This window comes from Rhipicephalus microplus, chromosome 2 (assembly GCF_043290135.1).
Source record: "Rhipicephalus microplus isolate Deutch F79 chromosome 2, USDA_Rmic, whole genome shotgun sequence".
In the NCBI taxonomy this organism is placed as follows: domain Eukaryota; kingdom Metazoa; phylum Arthropoda; class Arachnida; order Ixodida; family Ixodidae; genus Rhipicephalus; species Rhipicephalus microplus.
Window position 1 is genome coordinate 161209249 of NC_134701.1, and position 23162 is coordinate 161232410.

General features: G+C 46.2%; 2 protein-coding genes across 5 annotated transcripts in view; one reads left to right on the forward strand and one right to left on the reverse strand.

Annotated features, from left to right (window-relative positions):
* Positions 1–23162, reverse strand: part of LOC119169685 (uncharacterized) — a 64443-nt gene that overhangs the window by 3723 nt on the left and 37558 nt on the right. For 2 of the 4 annotated variants that reach the window (XM_075886991.1, XM_075886990.1), the window contains exons 2-6: positions 13020–13118; positions 8791–8907; positions 6291–6521; positions 4106–4311; positions 105–381 (exon numbers count right to left, since the gene is read on the reverse strand). In XM_075886991.1, coding sequence (XP_075743106.1) covers positions 105–381; positions 4106–4311; positions 6291–6521; positions 8791–8907; positions 13020–13112 — 924 coding nt within the window. In that variant the 5' untranslated portion in view covers positions 13113–13118. Of the gene's footprint in view, positions 1–104; positions 382–4105; positions 4312–6290; positions 6522–8790; positions 8908–13019; positions 13119–17725; positions 17904–23162 lie in introns of all 4 variants that reach the window. The other 2 variants (XM_075886989.1, XM_075886992.1) reach the window with 2 other exon arrangements.
* Positions 17831–23162, forward strand: part of LOC119169683 (glycoprotein 3-alpha-L-fucosyltransferase A-like) — a 37469-nt gene continuing 32137 nt past the window's right edge. The window contains exon 1 of the mRNA XM_037420712.2: positions 17831–17997. Within this exon, the coding sequence (XP_037276609.2) occupies positions 17831–17997 (167 nt within the window). The remainder of the gene's footprint in view (positions 17998–23162) is intronic.

Below are 23162 nucleotides of genomic sequence, written 5' to 3' on the forward strand. Positions count from 1 at the left end.
TGGCTACAAGGGCCGAGGTTTAGCGAAAAATCAGTTACACGTATGCCACAAGTTTAATGTTTAAGTTTAATGTCGATTCGAAGAAGTTAAACTATTGACCGCACCTCCGGGCAAACGCAGGCATGCTTGACGCAGGTGGCCAGCGGCGTGGAGCAGTAGGTACCCGGTCCGCAGAGGTAGCCGAGCCCGACCTGGGGCTGGCAGCCTTCGGGCTTGTACTCGTGCCGTGGCCTGCACCGACACACCCGGAGCTTGCACAGAGAGCGCGGATCGGACTGCGTGCACTGGTGCAGGAACACGCACGACTGGTCGATCTGGCGAGGGTCGAAGCACAGGTGGTAGAAGCTGTCGAACCCCATGCCCGCCTGGCACTGGCTGCAGCTGCGAGAGAAGGTGGGCCCCGCCTCTGCTGATAAATGGTTGTTTTTAGAGTGGAAGCCTCAGATGCTTCCACAAGTGATGAAGATTGGACATGTTGGTTTGCCGTACATAGGATGGCTGTAGATTACGGGGAAGAAGAACGGCCAAGCAGACCTACCCAAGAAGACAGAGCGCTAACTTCCAACTGAGCCTTATTTTGGCAAATCATATCAACTATGCATACTTGCGAGAGCATACAAAAACACCCGAACGTAAAGTCCAGAGTAGACACCACCATCGCAGTGTCACAGACCAAATTTTAATGAATGCTTCGCCTGATTAATGAAGGATGCTTCCTGTTCCGCAAAAGCCAGTTCACTGCACCGGATGGCCTCCTTCAGTCCACAGACCTCACCTCGCTCCAACGTGCAGACACATTCTGCCGTACAATCATCGATCGGCTCACCGAATCGTCTCGTGCTCTCAACAGCCGCTTACGACGACAACTCACCCGTTTCAAACTTCATGATGGGGAACTACTTCGCCAAATTTACCAACCTCTCGGTAGCCGATGGGTATCGGTCATACCTCGCTCATTTCAACTCCAAGTTTTAGAAGCCTTTCATGACGACCCTACGGCTGGCCACTTGGGTTTTCATAAAACCTGCGATCGCATTAAAACTCGCTGCTTCTGGCCTGGCCTCTCCACTAGTGTTACCAAATACGCCACTTTCTGTTCGTCATGTCAGCACCGAAAACGTTCGACATCTTTTCCCACCGACCCTCTACAACTTGCCTCGTGCCCATCCGCTACCTTCGAGTTCGTCGGTACAGACCTATACGAACCCCTTACGCTTACCACCGCCGGTCACCGCTATATTGTTACTGCCGTAGACCATCTTACTTGCTACGCTCAGAAGGCAGCTCTTCCTTCTGGCGCTGCTGGCCGACTTTGTTCTGCGTGCCGTTATCTTGCGCCACGGCACCCCTAATGTTCCGGGGCAAGACATTTCTTTCTCATGTACTCGCTGATGTTTTACAGGCCTCTGACACCATCCGTAAGACCACCTCGGCATATCATCCGCAAACAAGGATCTCACAAAGCGTTTTCCTAGAACTTTGTCAGACATGATCTCTTTGTATGTCCGACCCAATCACAAGAACTGGGACACAATACTACCTTTCGTCACGTTTGCCTATAACACTGCCATTCAACGCACTACAAGTTACAGCCCGTTTTTCCTTGTGTATGGCCGTGCACCATCTTTTGTTCTAGACACCAGCTTCTTGTCCACGCCCTCTGTCCCATCTGCGTCCCTTCCGAAAGAGTTCGCTGCCCGTGTCCACCACAGCCACGCAATCACCCGCGCCAACACCTCTGCCATTCAGGCCCAGCGAAAAGTTCGTTGTGATGCGACACGTCAAGTTGTGTCATTATGCCCAGGCGACAAATTGTTCCTCTGGACACCTGTTTGCACACCAGGCCTCTGTGAAAAATTCGTTCACAGATAACTGGAACCTTACACCGTGCTTGAACGAACATCGGTCATGAATTATCGAGTCTCTCCGGTCACTTCGGAGTGTGGCAGTTTGGGCTAGTTCGTATTACATGACGATAGTTATAGCACGAGCACTTAGTCATCGTTCTGTTCTCGTGCTATAACTACTGTCAGGTTACTTCGGCTTCTGATCACCGTCGTCGCGAAACCGACATCGTCCATGTGTCTGGCCTGAAGCCTTATATCCGGCGCTCGTACTGACCGCTTTCGTGCAGGGGGGACATAGTGTGAGCGCTGAATGTGTAGTTCATCTTCACCTGCGCATACAAACCATTGTGGTCATCGTCATCGCAGTCTCTCGCCGCGTGTTCGTTGGCTGGCGGCGCGAGTCTGTGTTGAAAATACAATGGTCGCTCCTTTGTACCTCACGTTGTCTCACTGGCTAAACAAGTTCAATTTCAGCTGCCTCATCAAACATGAAATTTGTCGGTCGGCACCGGTGACCGCGGCGTCAGAATAATTAAATAAAATTTAATTAATTAATGATTAATAATTAGTTAATTAATTACTTGATTAAATAATTGACGGGCGGACGGGCGGACGGACGGACAGATAGATAAATAGATAAATAGATAAATAGATAAATAGATATATAGATAAATAGATAAATAAATAGATAAATAGATAAATAGATAAATAGATAGATAGATAAATAGATAAATAGATAGATAGATAGATAGATAAATAGATAAATAGATAGATAGATAAATAGATAAATAGATAGATAAATAGATAGATAGATAGATAGATAGATAGATAGATAGATAGATAGATAGATAGATAGATAGATAGATAGATAGATAGATAGATAGATAGATAGATAGATAGATAGATAGATAGATAGATAGATAGATAGATAGATAGATAGATAGATAGATAGATAGATAGATAGATAGATAGATAGATAGATAGATAGATAGATAGATAGATAGATAGATAGATAGATAGATAGATAGATAGATAGATAGATAGATAGATAGATGGATGGATGGATGGATGGATGGATGGATGGATGGATGGATGGATGGATGGACGGACGGACGGACGGACGGACGGACGGACGGATGCGAAACTTTACTTGAAGTCCTGAGGTGCACGACTCAGTGCGCAGCGAGCCGTTCCCATGTTGGGACAGTCAGGCCAAGCCCGACCGCCAAATCGTGGGCCCTCTGGACAGCCTACGAGTGATTAAAAATGTCACGTGATGACGTCAAAACATACCGTTTCAAATGGCTGCAATTTCTTACTTCACTGTAACGTCACGTAATGCCGTCATCCCACGGCATTCTAACATGGCCGGAGAGAATCCGATCATAAAGGAAACGCTAAACCAGGTGAGGTGCTTCAAATCTCAGAGGCAGTGCCAAACTACGTTAGTTGCAGAACGCTCTCGAATAGCAGTGGCGCAGCATCAGAACATCGACTTAAATGAAAAATGAGATAACTTTCGCCTTCGAGTTTTCCTGGGTGAATGCATAAGGGACTCTATTCATTTAGAAACGCGTTATCGTATACGAATATAGTGTACGCCGCTGTGTATCGGAGTTCAAGCTGCAGTCAGTAACAGCTTTATAAGATACTACCGGAAACAATATTGCGTTGTTGGTTATGCTGATTGCGGTTTACTTTGAAGTGAGCAGGCGGAATATAATTGCTTGTATGAGCTTCTCACGTGTTACTGCATCGTGCAATGCAGGGTTGTGCTTATTTCGAAGTTATATCAAATGTCACGCCCATGACGACCGTGCATCTCTTCTGAACTGAAGGAAAAATTATAGTTTCATCGTAGCCATAGCATTAAAGGAACAGGAACAATATTGCAACGGCCTGTATTTCAAGAGTAAGGTTTTTCCTCATTGTGAGCTAGAAGACCATGTCTTCACACTGTGGAGAGCGCTAGCAGCTACTCGAAAAAGCCTTGAAGAGGTTCCACACGTCGGCATGGCCCGGACGAATATTTAGGCAAGTGGTGTCGAACATTCGAATGTTATCGCTGATGGAGGCCACGTTTGTTCTAGAATCAACTCAGCTGTACGCATTCGCGCGCTCAAACTGCATGGTCAGCTGATTCTAAAGCTATAATTCTTTCAGACATTCCGGAAAGCATTGCGCAAGATGGTATCCACACGTGCAATGCGCCGGCACATAAAACATACAAAGGAGGGTGTGCGGCAACATGCACGTACTTTTCATGATTCAGACCGAGACAGTGCTTCTCTTCGAGACGGCATCCCTGCTGGAGAACGCAGAGCTGCGAGGCGTTCACGTTGTTCGGCAGGATGTGCTGGCTGATGTTGAAGAAGCCGTACAGGTTGGCCAGCACGTCCCCGTGCGCGTTCTCGAAGGCACACGACACCGTTCCTTCGACGGGGACCGTCGAGCCAAACTCGAGCTGCGACGACACGTTTCTCGATTTAGCCGTGTAACTCTACAAAGACAATTTATATTGAAACTTCTAAGACGAAGTTTTAAGTGTGAATACGCTTTATAAGCGACCCCAAACCATCTACCGCCGTCGGCGGCGTCCGCAGTCTTCTCTCTATCTTTAAAAGAAAGAGGACTTGGCGGGCCGCAGCGCGACGCTCTACCGAATAAGCCACGGACGCGACGCTGATAGTCCCCCTCCCCCTTCGCTCGCTCCTCCGCTCTCCTCGCTCACCGCAGCTGCGCGCGCACCCCTCTCTCTCGCGCGCCCGCCTTCTCTCTCAGTCTCCCGTCGAGAGCGGGTCGTGCGATTGATGTCCCGGAGGCAACGCTACCATCAACAACGAATGCAGTACAACCGAATGCCAGCACTGCACCCGTCGTTGGAGGTGACGGTACCGCGGTGGTTTCGCCGACGTTGGAAGACAAGGCGGCGCTGCGAAGGGCTCGTGAGACCGAACGTAAGCGGGCGAAGCGTGCAGCGGATGCCGAACTGCGCGCTCGCGAGGCCGAGGACAAGCGAGCGAAGCGTGCATAGGATGCCGAACTTCGCGCTCGCGAGGCCGAGGATAAGCGGGCGAAGCGTGCAGCGGATGGTGAACTGCGCGCTCGCGAGGCCGAGATGAGGCGTCAGCATCGAGCCGCGAACGCGGCCCAAGAAGCGGAACGACAACGCAAGCGTCAGATAAAGGCACCATAGTGTGATTAATAAATATAATAGTGCGAATTAATAAATACCCCTCATAGCATCACCCCGTGCATTCGCACTTAACCGTGTTCACCCTCGGGAAAATGCTTGGGAGTTTTTCTTATTAGTGAACGTTTCTGAACACTGCTTAGACTGGCTATAGTTCTCGCATCTGACAACGCTCGCTGGGGAATCTGTTTTAAAGGTATACCTTCGTCGTATAAATAGTAAAGCATCGACGTTGGCTTCCCATTTAACAGGGGGATCCGATATACATTTCTGGGAATGACACGAGGTCAGCACGGGGAAGCGAGTTCTATTTTGAAATGCATGCTCCAGTCGTCATGCCAGAAAGAATGAGGATGTCACAGATAGAAGGATCAGCACGCACGATGGACTTACCTTTTCTTGTATTTCCAGCATTTGACTCATTTCAATTAAGACCGCCACGCTAACATGCAAGCGCTGCGTTGAATTCGAGATAAACTTGATGCCACATGGCTTTTTAAAGTTTTTTATGTGTGCCCAGAAAAAACAATATGTAAGGGGGAGGGTCTCCTGCTTTCCCTGTAGCCATTATTGGGGTCGCCATTAAGGGGGTACTTAGCAAGGGTAGGTTGTTCGCCTTGTTGGGAGACAATGTTAAGTAAAGTGTATTTACCGCATATGTCACGACGTAGCAAGTAGCAGTAACAGTTCTCTAGCAACACCAGCTGGTGTGGGCGGCAACGGGGCAGTTCCACAATCGATGCGTTGCGTAGTAAGCGGGCAGGTGTATATAGACCCATTACATGTTTTTAAACACAGGTAGGCCGATGTCGACCTGATCGGTAAAATTATAGCGACGTCCGCACGTAACTTCCACCATAATCGCTGAGGGCTGCGATGTGCGCCAACAAAACGACGTTGTGAGACGTCATAAGTGTTGTGAAAGAAATAAGTACTGAGGGCTGCGATTTGCGTCAACAAACAAAACTAAGTTGCGAGACGTGACTCATATCCAACCGCGACGCAGTTCATCAGCATATCGTTTTTTTTTTCTTCCTCGTTGCTTGACTGAGAACACCACATGCACCCTTGAAAACCTAGCAGAAACTGCGGTAGGCAGAGCGTCTTTTGCCTACCAAGACAGTGCCATGGCCGCATCTTCGTGACGTAAGTCCGGTGGAATTTGTATATTGCCCTAAAATAAAGTGCGCTATGTTGATGCAGTGCAGCTCTAGGGTAAATCAAATTCCGGCCACGTATATAACACGAACCTGTGAGTCGTAGATGACCAGGGGACCTCGCACGACGTTGAAGCGAGATCGCGTGATTGGCGGCGCCTTGCACTTGAGGCCGTCCCTGCAGAAGTCGGTCAGGTTGCGGAAGTTGATGAGGAAGCGGATGTTGAGCGGCTGCGGGTCCGACGAGGCGGCCGAGCACGTGTACAGGATGGAGTCATGCACCGAGGCCAGAGGCTTGACCGCCATCATGCGGAAGTCCGGTACCTACACTCGACAAGCGAGGCAATGGGAGGCATACAGCATGTCTTGCAGATTGAAACGCGTGTAGGACTAGGTAGGGACGCTTATAATTGTTGTGTTTTTACGTGTGGAAACTACGACATAATTAAGGGACGCCGTGAAGAAGGGCTCCAAAAATTTCTATCAGCTGAAGTTGTTAGTGTGCACCTTAATCTAAGTACACAGGCCTTGGAGTTTGTGTACTTAGTTTTAGCGGGCGCATTTCGCCTCTATCGGAATGCACCGGCTGCGGCTGGAATTCGATCCCGCGACCTGCGGGTCACCTGCCGAGGGCCTTATAGCCACTAGAACACCGCGGCCGGGGCGACTACTTTAGTTTCCAGTGTGTATACAGTTCGTGCCCTTTCCACGTAACCTTGATTCAAGCTCTTACAGTCGGCGCAGAAGTTTGAAAAACACTACGTGTGAGAAAAATTTATATTCTCCAGCAATTTTTTTTTGTATTTGGTCGCACCGCACAGTACATAATAGTGTCTTTTAGAGTACCGGAAACGTAATTTCGAGGCAGCCGGGTGAAAAAGCGGGAATGTTATGCTTTTTTTTTATTCTTCTTTTTTAGCGTGCGTTTCACGGCCTCTACGTTTGGCGCCGACTATTCAAAACAGCCATCATTGTCTTTAGCACTGCGTGGTTATCACGAGCAATGGCTCAATAATATATTCTACTAAAAAAGGAAGAAAATGGTGTGGCGTTTCATTTCATGAATTTGGTACAAAATTCAATGAGTGCACCTGTTTCAAACTGCTGGGAAGCTTGTTGGTGGATTGCACGTGATGTCACAAAGGCAGCTTCCTACTGTGCCAGGAACCACGCTGGTGACCGCGGTGACAGCGGCGCATAATATCACGTGTGCGTCGCCTTGTGCATGACAGTGTGTGTTCTGCAGCAGACTATGAAATATTGATTTGCTCGTCGTTGCAAGAAAGGTTGTCGTAGTTTCACGGTTCCCGCTTTGATTTGATTTGATATGTGGTGTTTAACGTCCCAAATCCACCATATGATTATGAGAGACGCCGTAGTTTTTTTTTTCTTTATTACTTACCTTTGCACATCATACAATAACAATACAGTGCAAAAACAGTACATGCAGCGGCAACAAACGGAATGGTTACATAGTGACTAGAGTTCCTTTATACGATTAAGTGGCTCATGATGTTCGAGCCACTCAGGGATTGGGTCTTTAGTTTTACACTCTGAGACGCCGTAGTGGAGGGCACCATTCCTGCTTACGCAGCTTTTCGCAGTGGCACTGCCCCCTTCCCCACCCCAAGATGGAGGCTGTACCAAACAACTTCAATGCAAACTTCACGTGACCAACACTTCTTGGTAATAACATGACAATAGTACAGCATCAAAATCGGGATATCTTTATTCGATTAAAAGTTGGGTCTCGCAACGCAGAGCTTGTAGTAATTGACGTTACTGTGACTTAATAATAATTTTTGGGGTTTAACGTCCCAAAGCCATCTTATGACTATGAGAGACACCGTAGTGGAGGGCTACAGAAGTTTCGGCCACCTGGGGTTCTTTCACGTACACCTAAACAAACGGGCCTTAAGCATTTTCACCTCCAGCGAAAATGCGTCCGCCGTAGCCGGGATTCGATCCCGCGACCTGCTAATCAGCGGTCGAGGGCCTCAGCCCCTAGAACACCGCGGTGGGTGTTACTGAGACATTACACAGGACAACAGTCTGCTGTCTTCGTCTATATATTAGCCTTCATTACATGAAGTTGGTTAATCAGTTTAAATAAAATAAGCATCTCAGAATTTCGTATACGCATCATTTTCAACCTGCTCCTGCTTGCAAGAAATATGTCAGCCAATTTTGTCCGTCTCAACAGATACGCTATGTTCAGTCTTGTAACCTTGAATTCCTGCATACTTTATGGTGGATTGTCCTATTTAATGATATTGGGTAAACGAAAAAGGTGGAGGTCTGATAGGTACTGAAGCTCCCTCCCAGGCACGTAGCCAAAACGAGGGTGTGGGTACAACTACTATCCCCCTCCTCCGAATATTTTAAAATTTTCCTTGTGTGTATATATACATGTTTGAAGTATGTTTGAACGCCCCCTTCCCTTCCCCCTCCCAACACACAGCCACGCCCTCAAAAAAAAATTCTGGCTCGCCCCTGCTACTTTCGTTAAGCCATACATACAATCACTCGATGACGCTATCAAGTGGTATTTTGAACACTAAGCATCTGTAAACCTGGAAATGCTCAAGCTTACCTTCTCGACACCGAAGTACCAATCCTTGAAGCTGGATGCACGGTGCGAAAAGCATAATAATGCCAGGCTCAGTGGCGCGACATTAAGTAGGCGGCTTTTGGCTGTCATCCTTGAAACCTAAAAAAAAAATATGGAACGTAAAAAAAGATCCAGAGTGGTAGACAAAGAAAATAAAAATAACCACTAAATGTCCCATTTAATGTGCGATTTCTAAAACCACAATTCACGTCGTCGGTTGGCCGAACGAGTTCATAGCCTGGCTAGCCTTTCTGAATAGATTCCATTGTGCACTACCGAGCGTGATCGAATATATGGTGGTCTTACCTTTAGAGTGCTCGCTGACAAGGTGGTAAGAACGACAGGATATCAAGGCTTGGGTTCAACAACCGAGAAGAAACAACGCTGGCAGCAACGGCGAAAATCAGAATTCGTGGCACGCGTTGTTGTTGTTGTTGTTGCCCCTTCGCACTGGCACATACCCACTATGGGGGATTGGCCATGAAATCTAGAAGTATCCTATATGAGATATATTAAAAGGTTTATCCTTAATGAAAAAACTAATGATGTAATAGAAAATAATAATTAACTAAAAAGGAATATTAAACTAAACAAATAATTGAAGATTGAATCAAGAAGAGAAAAGGTGAGGTAATACTACAGTGGAAGACAGAAATTTTGAGTAGACCAGACAATCGAGCTTATCTCACCCGGTCACAATCAAATGAATATGCAAATTTCATTCAAAATTAGACAAGTGTCTTCAGAAATATATTTAAGCAGGCATTATTATGACATGCGCTTTGATTCTCGAATGAAATTGCATACAGCATCGAATACGCTCCTGTGGCAATGTCCCAAGCTAAAGGCACCGAAACTTAGAACATTATCTGCAGTTAAATTTAAACCTACTGCTTGAAACGGAACAATTAAAAGTCTTTTCCTAATTAATGAATAGTTTTTACATGTTATAAAGTAATGCTCTATTGTTTCCGTTTCTTCACAGAATGGACACAGGGGGGATATCGCCAGACCAGCTCTGTGCAAGTAAAAGTTTAATGGAGGGACACGACATCGAAATTTGGTTAAAATAACTTCTAACTTTTTAGATTGACTCCACTGAGGTTTCCAGGGGTATGTTAGGTGCTGATAGTCCGTATATTTAGTAATATTTTCCATAATATCCGTATAAATAGCCCATTTTCTATATCTGATCGACACTATGTGTTCCGATTCTGGTAGTACCGAGATCACAGGGCCATCAAGTGTGGCTCGAGATAGTGAATCGGCTATTTCATTCAACCGTATGCCACAGTGTCCCGGGACCCAGACTAACTTCAGGAACTTCACATGAGGTGGAACTAATGTTTGTAATGTCGCTAGAGCTCTTGATTGTTCTGAAGCTGTGAGAGTAGTACACAGCGAAAGAGAATCAGTAATTATCATTGCACTCTCTTCGTTTGAAGGAAGTTTTCGTAGCGCTAAAATAATAGCCAGGAGCTCAGCTTCGAAAACCGGAGTGAAGTCTGGTAGTCTTACCGAGAATGACCAACCGAGGTAATCTGAGACGATTCCTACTGCTGCCTTTTCTTTATTCACAGAAGCGTCTGTGGCTATTATGTTCTTTATTTCCGCATGAGCTATGTAGTCTTCTAACCTGTCATTTAAGTAACTCGAAGATTGAAACTTAGATAGTGGGGGAAAAATTTCATCACATTCTATCGTAATATTGTGATTTAATGCTTTGGTTCCAATTACCGATCTGATATCCACCTTTATGCTTTCAAGTTTCTTTTGTACAAAAATAATCTGGGGAGTACGAAAGCGTGGCCAGTGAGCGAGGAAGAAGGCGTCGGGGTCACTAATAAAGGCATATGCAGACCGTCTCGCTGATAAGCCGTAAAATTTCAAGTATGTTTGTACTGTTAAGATACGGAATCGGCAAAGAATAGTTGGTATGCGAGCTTCCTGATATAGTACATTAATAGCGACATACCTGGGGAGTCGCAAACACAACCGTAACGCTTCTCGCTCTAATAGAACTAACGGTTTAATTTTGTACGTAGGGCCACCCGAAAATAATATACACCCAAATTCGAGTATTGGGCGCATGTACATTTTATATATCATTAATAAGGTGTGTCTACGTAACCCATATTTTCTGTTGCTCAACCTTCGCAATAAGCCTGAAGCTCGTTGTGCCTTTGCCACGTTATAGTCTATGTGAGGGCTCCAGTTAAGTTTCTCGTTATAAATAATGCCCAAATATTTGATAGACTCTACTTGTGGAATCGGTTCCTGATTATAAAGTACTGAAATTTGAATAGAATCTGCTATAGGGAACACCAGGAGCGCACTTTTACTGATGTTTAGAGACAATGAAATTGAATGCAGCCAAATTTCAAGAGAATACATGTACTTTTGCAATTTTTGATGCAAAGAATAAATGTCACTGTCTGCAACGAAAAATGCAATGTCGTCTGCATAAATGTAGACAGTGATATCTCGTTCAATGGGAATTGAGCTCATCAACACATTGAATAACAGCGGAGATAGGACCGCCCCTTGAGGTACTCCACGTTGCTGTTTGAATTTAGATGAGTGACATCCATCCTTTGCACAATAAAATTCTCTCGATTTTAGAAACTCTGCTACCCAATCAACAATATATCGCGGAAAGTCACATTCGTGTAAAGAATTCAATAAAATTGAGTGCTCAACGCTATCATAAGCTTTAGCTATGTCTAGTGTTACTAGTACCGCGTATTGTCGTCTTTTTCGGGCAAGCTGTATTCGGCTCTCTAAGTCGGCATGAGCACACCAAATTGAGCATTCGCTACGAAAACCTATTTGAAATGGATTCAATATTAGCTTGTCAGCCATCCAAACTTTTATTCTATTATTGAGAACTCTCTCTATAATTTTGATCAGGTGAGATGTTAGAGAGATTGGTCTGATGTTGTCAATGTTAAAACCTGACCCTTGTTTTTTTAATATGGGAATCACTCTAGCTATTTTCCAGTCATGTGGTATCCAGGCATTGCTTAAGGAATAGTTTATAAGGTTGAGGACGTCGCCGGGTGATATCTGGAATAAAATTTTAATCATAGGAACTGTTATACCGTCAGGACCAGGAGCCGAAGAGGGTAAGTTTCTAATTACGCTTGACATTTCGGACAATGTCACTTTTTCGTAGTCAGTCTTTATAGAGGACTTTTGCCAGTTGATTGTCAAAGTCGACGAAAATCTGTTAGCTAAACCTCTTCCGATTGCCTCTAACGAATTAGTCATTTCTTCCGTCGATAACCTGTCATAATCAGAGTTAGCTAGAGACGGCAGAATTTTGCGCGATCTCATATATCGGAATAACGCTTTCTTATTTCTAGGTTTGGAAAGAAAGTCGAAATGTTTTTTGTCATAGTCTTCTTTAGCTTTAGCCACGGTGCGCTTAAATGTAGCAGCAATAAACTTGTAATCTGCCCAATTTTTGGGGGACTGATTATGAATTAGCTGCTTCCAAGCCGCTTGTCGTCGTCTATGATCACGAGAGCACTCAGAATTCCACCACTGACTACAAGGCTTTCTCGTATCAGACTCAATAGAAAATTCTGCTTTTTTGAACGTTCTTTTAATTACCGCACTTAATTTCATGGCTTTATTTTCATCGTTGTCTTCAGTGGGGGTAGTCAAAGCAACTTCTAGGTCATTTTTAAATTTGGAATAATTGATAAAGGTTCGAGCTTGGGAGTAAGATGGAATAATGGGGCAAGAAATTTCAAACAGTACTGGTAAGTGGTCACTGTTGGTGGCGCAGTCTAGAGTAGTCCAAGATACGCTAGCAATACCCGAGCTGATAAAACTCAAATCTAAGGCAGAGCGGGATCGGTCTCGGATAAATGTGGGAGTTCTAGCGTTGAGGCATGATAAATTATGGTCTATAGACCAGTCCCACAAGCGTTGTCCACATTGATCAGTCCTAAAACCCCAACTAGTGTGGTGAGAATTAAAATCTCCAACCATAATTTTTTCTGTGCACCACGAACTAACAGCCATGTCTAAACATCGCGTGTCTTGTACACCCAGAGGAAAGTAAAGATTTACCAGAGAGAAGGGAGAGCATCCAGGCAAGGTGATGTCTAAAGCGAAAATTTCACATTCGGGGGATATACTTTTGTACGAAGTTTTGATCTTTGAACTAATTTTATTATTGACAAAGAACGCTAAACCTCCACCTTTGGATGGCACGCGTGATGAGCAACAATCTTCTTCCTGATCATGATGACGATGATCTTGAGAGCTGTGACGCATACCCACTGAATGGCCATAGGACACTGCAAAGCAAAGTTGGGTTTGAAGAAGGGCTGAGGTAAAAAATGAATCAAAACGGGCTGCTGAAATGACATGAATGTCTGGACTGTAAAACGGGGATACAAAATTAGACATTCAAATATTCAGCTACAGAGAAAACCATGAAGCTACTTAAAAAGTTATTGAATGCGATGGTAGAAACACCCATGATAGTAGGAACACGCAAAAAACACACACACACACAATGAAAATATTAGTAAGGCAAAAAAAAAAAGTGTTGTGAGAGAAAACTCCGTGAAAACTGCTTTATAATATTGAAAAACTCTCAAGTCGGAGTAACGTGCTTGTTCTCTAGTGACTCCCCGCCCCCAACCCACTTTGAGAGCTTTTTATACTCCGGATTTTCGGAGTAAAGTATTTTCTCTGGCCGGCCAGAGTAATTGTGTGGCGCCTCCGAACTACTTTTCGCTGTTATTACACTCCAGTAGGCGGGAGTTCCTGCGTAGCACTTTTGGAGTATTTCTCACTCCTCTTTCACTGCGGCTATCCGAAGTTCTTGCGTGGCACCTCCGGAGTATTTACAGATATTTTGTAGTCCACGACGACGGAATTTCAGTGAGATGAGTTGAGAGTATTTCTTCAATTGTTTACTACGCCGTTATCGTTTCATTTATGTATGTTGGTATAATCGCGCATTTGTTACGTAAAGAGATATTTATGCAGTCACTGATTTTTTTTCTATCCACAAAGCTCTAGCAGATGAAATTCAAGAAAACACTTGAGATTTATTTTTTGATTTTTTCGCAATAAGCTGCGATTTTCGAGTGATGACCCATTTTTGGGGGGACAGGACTGTACAGGAAGAAAGAAAAATAGACCAACAATAAAACAGAAGAAACATGACGTGAAATCAATAGCACTCAAGATTTGGGCGCAGCGTGTCGAAATGAAGCCCAAAATGCTGCAAAAGATTCACAACAAACAAAAAAGCCTGCCCAGCGGGAACAACTGTTCTCTGTCTACAAAATACTATTGATCACATTCAATGACGGGGCAAGTGTTCGGCTCATTGATTCCTACATAACTTAGCCAAAAAAAGTGATACACGAGAACAGCCAACCGTGCTAAAGGCACGACAATTGGGAACACTGAAGCCACGGATGCTCATCAAATTCCATACAGGGTGGGAATTCAAGAAAACACCTAGGTTCTTACAGCATCGTCAATACCAAAATTTACAACAAGGTTTAAGAGAACAGCTCTAATAAAAGTGACCACAGAATAAAAACAGGACGAGCACTCAATTTCAAGCAGCGTTACCGGCAATGCGTTAATCTCTTCAGTGACTTGGTGGCGTATTCATTATTATTTTGGAATCGTAACAGATAGGTAACGTTATTTACCAACTCTGGGTAACGGGGACGTCGCGTTACTTCTTACTGTTAGTTATAGTTAGCCTCGCATAGTCATGCACAATACTGACTCTTCTTGTCGGAACACGTACCTTTCCCCGATAGCATTTTGCCGCTAGTGAAAACAACGCACACACAAAACAGACACGAACATGATGACAAATGCAGCGAAATTCTTTGGTGTGTTCTAACCTGCGGCGCAATGTGGCACAGTAAGCAATACCAACTAATCCGAGAAAAAGTTATCCGCCGAGTGTTGACTAAACGACACCACGCGGGGTCCTTTTTCTGCGGGGGGTAAATTGCGATGGGAGAAAACTCATAACATTAAAATTCTTGAGAGTTGAGTGACGCATTCTTTGCGGAAAGCGTGGATCACTGAATCTTATATTGCGTATAATGCCGCCTTGATAAAAAATGGCTCTGTCATATGCTGCTGCGTCGCAAGCAATTTCTAAATGAGCATGTTCGGTATAGTCCTTGTTGGGGTTGGAAATTTTGTGACTAATAAATCCATAGTGGAATTAAGAGGGCGCAAGCAGGCAAAATGCAAGATACAGAATTACACAGACGAGCACTCTCGATCTGTTTTTTTTTTTCTATCATGTCTACTTCATCGCCATCATCATCATCATCATCATCATCCTGACTACGTCCACTGCAGGACAAAGGCATCTCCCATGTTCCACCAGTTAACCCGGTCCTATGCTTTCTGCTGCCAATTTATACCCGCAAACTTCTTAATCTCATCTGCCCATCTAACCTTCTGTCTCCCCTTAACCCGCTCGCCGTCTCTGGGAATCCAGTTAGTTACCCTTATTGACCAGCGGTTATCCTGTCTACGCGCTACATGCCCAGCCCATGTCCATTTCCTCTTCTTGATTTTAACTATGGTATCCTTAACCCCCGTTTGTTCCCTAATCCACTCAGCTCTCTTTTTGTCTTTTAAGGTTACACCTACTTACCTACTTGTCTACTTACGTGCTCTTAATTCCACTATGTATCAGTACAAACTCGCCCAAATTTTCGTGCTTCCGAATGACTAATTAAATTGATATTTAAAAAGTTCTTCAGTGGGTTACTGCAACAAACCCACATTGGTTATAACTTACGACTGCAGAGTAACCGCAGAGGTAAAGCCCGATACTTTTATTTCGGTAGCTGCGAAGGTAACTCGTTGCCTTTCTCTCTTTTTTTTGTTTAGGTGACGTATAGTGTGCAGACGCGTTCCTTTTCTCTTAGAGTTGCCCCGCCACGGTGGTCTAGTGGCTAAGGTACTCGGCTGCTGACCCGCAGGTCGCGGGATCAAATCCCGGATGTGGCGGCTGCATTTCCGATGGAGGCGGAAATGTTGTATGCCCGTGTACTCAGATTTGGGTGCACGTTAAAGAACCCCAGGTGGTCAAAATTTCCGGATCCCTCCACTACGGCGTCTCTCATAATCAAATAGTGGTTTCGGGACGTTAAACCCCACAAATCAATCAATCAATCAATTTCTCTTAGAGTTACGAGTAAAGAATTTAGTTGTTTTTTTTTCAGTAACGCAAACAACATTGCTTCTAACACAACCAGCTACTGGTTGATCCCCCGTAGTGGGTATGAGCCTTCAGCGATAAGCAATTACAAGGTTCGCGAATAACGAGGAGACGAAGAAGAAGAGAAGCGGCGAGTCAACCTGGCATTGTTTTCGAGTTCGGCGACGGGCTTTAACTACCTCTCAGGTTTTCAGACGTCGACGTTCTCCGAAGAACATCTTGTACCGGGACATCTATACAAAAGACAAGACGCGGTGTTTTCCGAATGTGAGTAGCTATAGCGCCTATTCTCCGAAAAAAAAATGTCGCGAAACAGCACGATAACACTTTAAGTTTACTTTTCAACCACTTTTTTCCTTAGTCACAGTTGCATGTAGTATATGTCTCTTAGGCGGTTTTCTTTAAGTCTCTTCTTTTCATTTACGAGATGATATTCTTAATGAGCGATGGCTAAACATTTCGTAGTTGAGTTCATGCCTTTAGCAAGTTAATTAGTTTCCTAAGCAGGCACCGTCCGATTGATGACCTATCCCCTGAAGTGGGCTGCGCCAACTGTCTGCGGAACAACCAAACTATTGAATCTGCCTTGTGCATCAAATCATGGCGCGCAAAAAAAGAGAAAGAGTGAATAATTTACTGATTCTTTATATGCGTGCTGTAAAAAAAACGCATTCTGAAGCAGTATATAATTTTATTATAAAAATGTTGCGGACTGCCACGGAATAAATGAACCTTTCGTCTCTTACGATGTCTACAAAAATGCATTTACTGAGCTTGTCGCATTGTCTGTTAGCAATATGACACTTCCTACTTACGTTGAAAAGTCGGCGAGTAAGAAAATTCACAGTGTCTATTCTCCCGGTAACCGAGATAATTGTTCAAAAAAATTCTCCTGGCAGTCACCTCCCATTGGCTCGCATATGTCACTCGACTAACTACCGGGGGGGGGGGGGGGGGAAGAAGAGGAAAAACTGGTAGCTGCGGCACAGACTGGACATAGATGTGGCGTAGCATGCGTTAGGTTAGGTTAGGTCAAGTTCTCCCGGTTGCCGGGAAAATAATACAACAAAAATTTCGCCCGGCAGTTAGTCACGTGACATAGGAGAGCCAATGGGAGGCGACTGCCGGGAGACATTTTTATGAAAAATTATCTCAATTGCCGGGAAAATAGACACACCCAAGAAAATTATATAAATCTACTTAAGGTGCAATCTTAATCCTTAAACGAGAAATTGTTCGGCACGATACAATAAAAGATCATTTCCACGCCATTCAAAGTTTTGAAATATGTAACGTGCATGGATTTCGCTCAATACTTACGTCTCTAGGAAAAAAAAAAGAAGACGATGTACGTGCCGATTTTTCTGGTAAGACTTGCCACATTAACTTGTCCCTATAAAGTAACACGTTAACTCTCTTTGGGTGTCATGACTATCCGTAGAATGTACAGTGATCACCAAAGATAGTTAACGGGTCATATTAAAGAGTCGCATACGTATAGCAAGCTAGGACACGCAAAAAAATGTCGAAGGTCTATTTATTTTTCTTAGCGTGTAGGTTAATCAAGAATAATTGCCGGTATTTTTGGACGTTTCATTTTTTTTATTTTTCCTGTAATGTTCGTACATTCGCTCAACTTCCGCGGGTGTCCCCCGGACAGCTCTGTGAAAGGGCTCACACTACCTGTGTCATATGGTCCGGTGGCATGCTGTCCGACGCGTGCGGTTCATTCGCCGTTGCGTCGCCATCCTGGCTGTGTCCAGCTGTGCCACGCTGGTCGTCTTCCAAATGAAGCTGACGACCTCCGGGGGCCGCCGACTACCGCCCTGGAGGCAGCAGCTACCGGGCGCCACCGAGGCCACTGGGAATAGACAAGACCGCGGCGGAGGCAATCGGGACGGGCGCGAGAGCAGGACAGGGAGGGCCCGTAGGATCATCGAGCGCCAGATATTCAGGTTGGTTCGAGAGGTGTCGTATCGTCGCCATATTTAACAACAACGACAGCAACAACTTGACGCTGTGTACTGCGCAAGTACTAAAACGGGAAAATATAGCCACTTTCATCGAAGCCTTCCATTACGTTTATGGATCACCACTTAAAATGATGAAGCTTCCTATTTGGCTTTCCATTAAATTAATATATATACTGGCCGCACGTCCTGCCAGTTAATTTTCTATGTCTATTTTTTTTGCCGCTGCAGGTTATTTTGCTGCCAATATTTCCCTATGTTAGCCTCGCCTGTCTCCGCGCTTATTCGTTTACAGTGCACGTGTATGTATGTATGTATGTATGTATGTATGTATGTATGTATGTATGTATGTATGTATGTATGTATGTATGTATGTATGTATGTATGTATGTATGTATGTATTGTTGAGAACACGCTGCTTTCGCTGCCTCAAGGCGTACTTGTGCTTTGTTCGCGTTGTACTGCGACACTGGTGGAGGTGCTGGCCCGCGACCCCGCCTGATGCTCCACACTCCCACGGCGAGCCGTTCATCCAGCCCAGAAGCACTTGTCGACACTCCCGCTCATCACTACAGTCGTCGCTTGCGAGGCCTCCTTCCAGAGTTCACCCTCTCACAGGAACACTCTACCAGGCACCGCTCACATCTACCAATGGCCACCGCCAGTCCACAACAGTTACTACGAGACAGTAGTTTGCCAACCCCATCTCAGGTAACCCTTTTTTCACCACTGGTGCCTGATCGCTTTGGTGGTGGAGCACATGAAGACGTCGAAGAATGGCTTGATCACTATGAACGTGTCGCTAACACCAACCAGTGGTCCCTTGAACAAAGGCTTTCCCGCGCCTATTTTTATCTCAACGACAGCGCTAGAACTTGGTACAAGAACAGAGAAGGCAGTTTGTCAACATGGAGTGACATTAAAAGAGGGATGATTGACACATTTGCCGATGTCGACCGGCGCGAACGTGCGCAGAATTTACTCGAGCTACGGGTTCAGAAACCCAATGAAACGGTCGCAATGTTCACTGAGGACATGGCCCGTCTCTTCCGTAAAGCTGACCCGCACATGACCGACGACAAAAAGTTGCGCTACCTCATGCGTGGCGTTAAAGAGCAACTGTTCGCCGGACTTTTGCGGAACCCGCCAAGCACCGTGACAGACTTCATCAAAGAAGCTACGGCTATCGAACGGGCGCTTCACCTACGATGCCGACAATGCGATCGCTTGTCCAGCAGCATCCACATGCAAGTCGCTGCTACGACATCTGACAATCAAAGCTCGTTGCGCGATTTAATAGAGATATTGTTCGCGAAGAGCTGCTGAAGCTGCGGAATCTGGTCACGGAACCACCCACGGCGTCTGTCGCTGAAGTCGTCCGCGAAGAAATACGCCAAGCGTTTTCAACAGCTGATCCTACTGACGATCAGCGACCTATGAGCTACGCAGCCGCGCTTCGCCGCCCACCGCCCGTTGCGCCGTTGTACCGCCAGCCATCGGCAGCCGTTCCTTGGTCGCCACCGCAAGAACAGACACCGCGGCGCCCCGCCGTCGGGCCGCCGTACGAAATGTCGCCGTACCAAGAGCCGTCTCCCAACGAGACACGGCATTTGCCACATTACGAGCCGTTGCGGCGTCCACAGCTTCCTAAAACAGACGCCTGGCACACTGTAGATAGGCGTCCGCTTTGCTTTACCTGCGGAGGTGTGGGCCACATTTCCCGCCATTGCTGGCACCACGTACATATGTTTCGACCTCTTCGGCAATGGTCTGACGATCGACGCACCAACGACGGCTACGCACCACTCCGGGACGCTCATTCTCAAGGACCCCCCTTGTCTCAGTCCCATTTTGACAACCACCGTGCCAATAATGACGACAGTGTGCCTGATTACCAGCCAGCTTTGGGACGTCGACCGCGCTCTCCGTCTCTGGCATACTCGCCTTCGTCGCGCCACCTAACTACAGCCGACGTCAGTGGAAGGAGGTCACCAAGTCCCCGCCGGCCGGTGAAACTGAAGGCGGCGACCTCCGGGGATGAGGTTGCAGGCCGTCAAGGCGACGAAAAAAAGCCCCCGTTACTTGTACCACAGGTCGCCGTAAAGCCGAGAAGTTGTAACACCGACGAAACTGTGACCACAGATCTTACCGTTTCGGTATACGGACAGCAAGTAACAGCCTTAGTTGACACCGGCGCCGACTTTTCTATCATAAGTGAAAACCTTGCCGTACGCCTCAAAAAAGTGAAGACTACGTGGACGGGACCTCACCTGAGGACAGCAGGCAGCCAGCTATTGATGCCTGTCGGAAGGTGTACAGCAAGACTCGACATCGGTGGCTCTTCTTTCGTGGCGACGTTCGTCATCCTCACCTCATGTTGCAAGGACTTGATCATAGGGATGGGCTTCTTAAGAGAATATGGTGCCGTCATCAACATCCCGGACCGTTCAATTACATTCCGCAACAGCCCTGGTTTAGTTGACTGTTCAGACGCAATACGTAACACTTTACGTATAAATGATGATGATATGGTCGTCCCGCCCCGGTCATGCACTCTTCTTTCGGTGGAAGGCCACGAAGCGTTTGATGGCGAAGGCATTACTGACCAAATTGGCTCGCTGCAATTTAGTCATGGCATTTCGGTCGCACGAGGTATCGTCCGTCTCACTGGTGGACGCACGAATTTACTTCTGACGAACTTTAGTGCTGAGCACCGGCACCTTCCGAAGGGCACAGCTATCGCTTCGTACGACAATATTGCAGAAATGCGAGGCAGTTTACGTTTGTCGGTATTGGACGAAGGCCTAATCAAGATCCGGAACCCGTTCTCGATGTTGGCACCACTCTGTCAAAGGACGAGTGACAGAGACTTCTTCAGCTGCTAGCCGAATTCCGCGACTGCTTTTCAACGACATCAAGAGTTGGCCGAACACCTTTGACAAAGCACCGAATAATCACCGAGGACATGGTGAGACCTATCCACCAAAACTCTTATCGTGTAGCTTCAAAGGAACGCGAAGCCATACAACAAGAAGTCGCGAAAATGATTGCAGATGACGTCATTCAATCGTCACAGAGTCCCTGGGCATCGCCTGTAGTGCTAGTAAAGAAAAAGGACGGCACCCTGCGTTTTTGCGTGGACTACAGGAAGCTGAATCGGGTGACCAAGCAAGATGTGTACCCGGCTCCCACGTATTGATGACTCCATTGACAGACTTCGCCACACTCGCTACTTTTCTTCCATGGACTTGAGGAGTGGATACTGGCAGATCGAGGTAGACCCAAGAGACCGAGAGAAAACCGCTTTTGTCACGCCAGATGGTTTATACGAATTTAAAGTCTTGCCTTTCGGTTTGTGCTCCGCGCCCGCGACTTTTCAAAGGACACGTTACTTTCGGGATTGAAGTGGAAGACGTGCCTAGTCTATCTGGACGACGTTATAGTGTTTTCGACCACTTTTGACGAGCATCTCAGAAGGCTGGAAGTTGTTTTACGTGCCATACGGTTCGCGGGCCTAACATTGAAACCAGAAAAATGCCATTTCTGTTTTCACGAACTTCAGTTTCTCGGTCACGTCGTCAGCAAAGCAGGCGTCCGGCCCAATTCTGAAAAAATTGCCGCCGTCGCACAGTTACCAGTACCCTCCAATAAGAAGGCTGTCAGACGCTTCCTGGGCCTTTGGGCCTATTATCGCCGGTTTATTGCAGACTTCGCCCGCATCGCGTCGCCACTAACTCGTCTCACAAGAGACGATGTTGCCTTTGAGTGGAAAGAAGAACAGAAGGCTGCCTTTAATGACCTGCGTCAACGTCTTCAAACGCCCCCGGTGCTTGCCCACTTCGACGAAGAAGCTCCGACGATGCTTCATACAGATGCTAGCAATGTAGGTCTTGGGGCTGTGCTTGTGCAACGGCAAGAGGACACAGAAAGAGTGATCGCCTACTCAAGCCGAACGCTAACACGCGCAGATGCTAACTATTCAACAACAGAGAAAGAATGCCTCGCCGTAGTATGGGTAGTAATGAAATTTCGCCCGTACTTGTATGGCCGGCACTTCAAAGTTATTAGTGACCATCACTCCCTTTGCTGGTTAACTAATCTAAAAGATCCCACCAGCCGATTAGCACGTTGGAGCCTAAAACTGCAAGAGTTTGACATGACGGTCGTGCACAAGTCAGGCAAGCGACATATGGACGCTGACTATCTGTCCCGTTCACCCATTGAGTCGGCAACCCTACCTGAGGAGGAGGAAACGGCATTTCTCGGTGTCCTCGATACGACCGCCATTGCGCAGCAACAACGTGACGACACTGAGTTGCTTGGCTTAATTAACTACTTGGAAGGCAGATCTCAGAAGGCGCCAAGAGTTTTCGCAAGAGTGTTGTCATCGTTTTGTTTTCAGGGCGGAGTACTCTACAAAAGAAACTTTTCGTCGACAGGATCCACCTATCTGCTCGTCATACCAGCAGCCCTTCGTACCGAAGTACTCAAAGAATGCCACAACGAGCTGACCTCTGGCCATTTGGGTTACATGAGAACGTTGGCCAAAGTACAGCAAAGCTATTGCTGGCCGAGACTAACCACAGCCGTGAAGCACCACATTCGTACCTGTCTCTACTGCCAGCGACGCAAGTCACCCTTGACTAAACAAGCTGGCTTCCTGCAACCCGTGCAGGTCCCAACAGCTCCATTCTACCAGATAGGCAGGGACATTTTGGGCCCACTTCCTATTTCTACTGCAGGAAACCGCTGGGTTATCGTCGCGACGGATTATCTGGCCTGTTATGCCGAGACAAAGGCTATCCAGAGAGGTACAGCAGCGGAGGTGGCAAGATTTTTCATCGAAAATATTGTACTGAGGCATGGTGCACCAACCATCGTGATCACAGACAGAGGAACCGCATTTACGGCAGCTCTTTTGGATCACGTCCTGGTGCTGAGTGGAACAACGCATCGTAAGACCACCGCATACCACTTAAGAACAAACGGGCTGACGGAGCGTCTGAACAAAACCATTGAAGACATGCTTTCGATGTACGTAGACATTGAACACAAAAATTGGGATGAAATCTTGGCATACAACACGGCGTACAACACGGCCACGCAAGAAACGATCCGCATGGCCCCGTTCAGCCTCGTTCATGGACGAG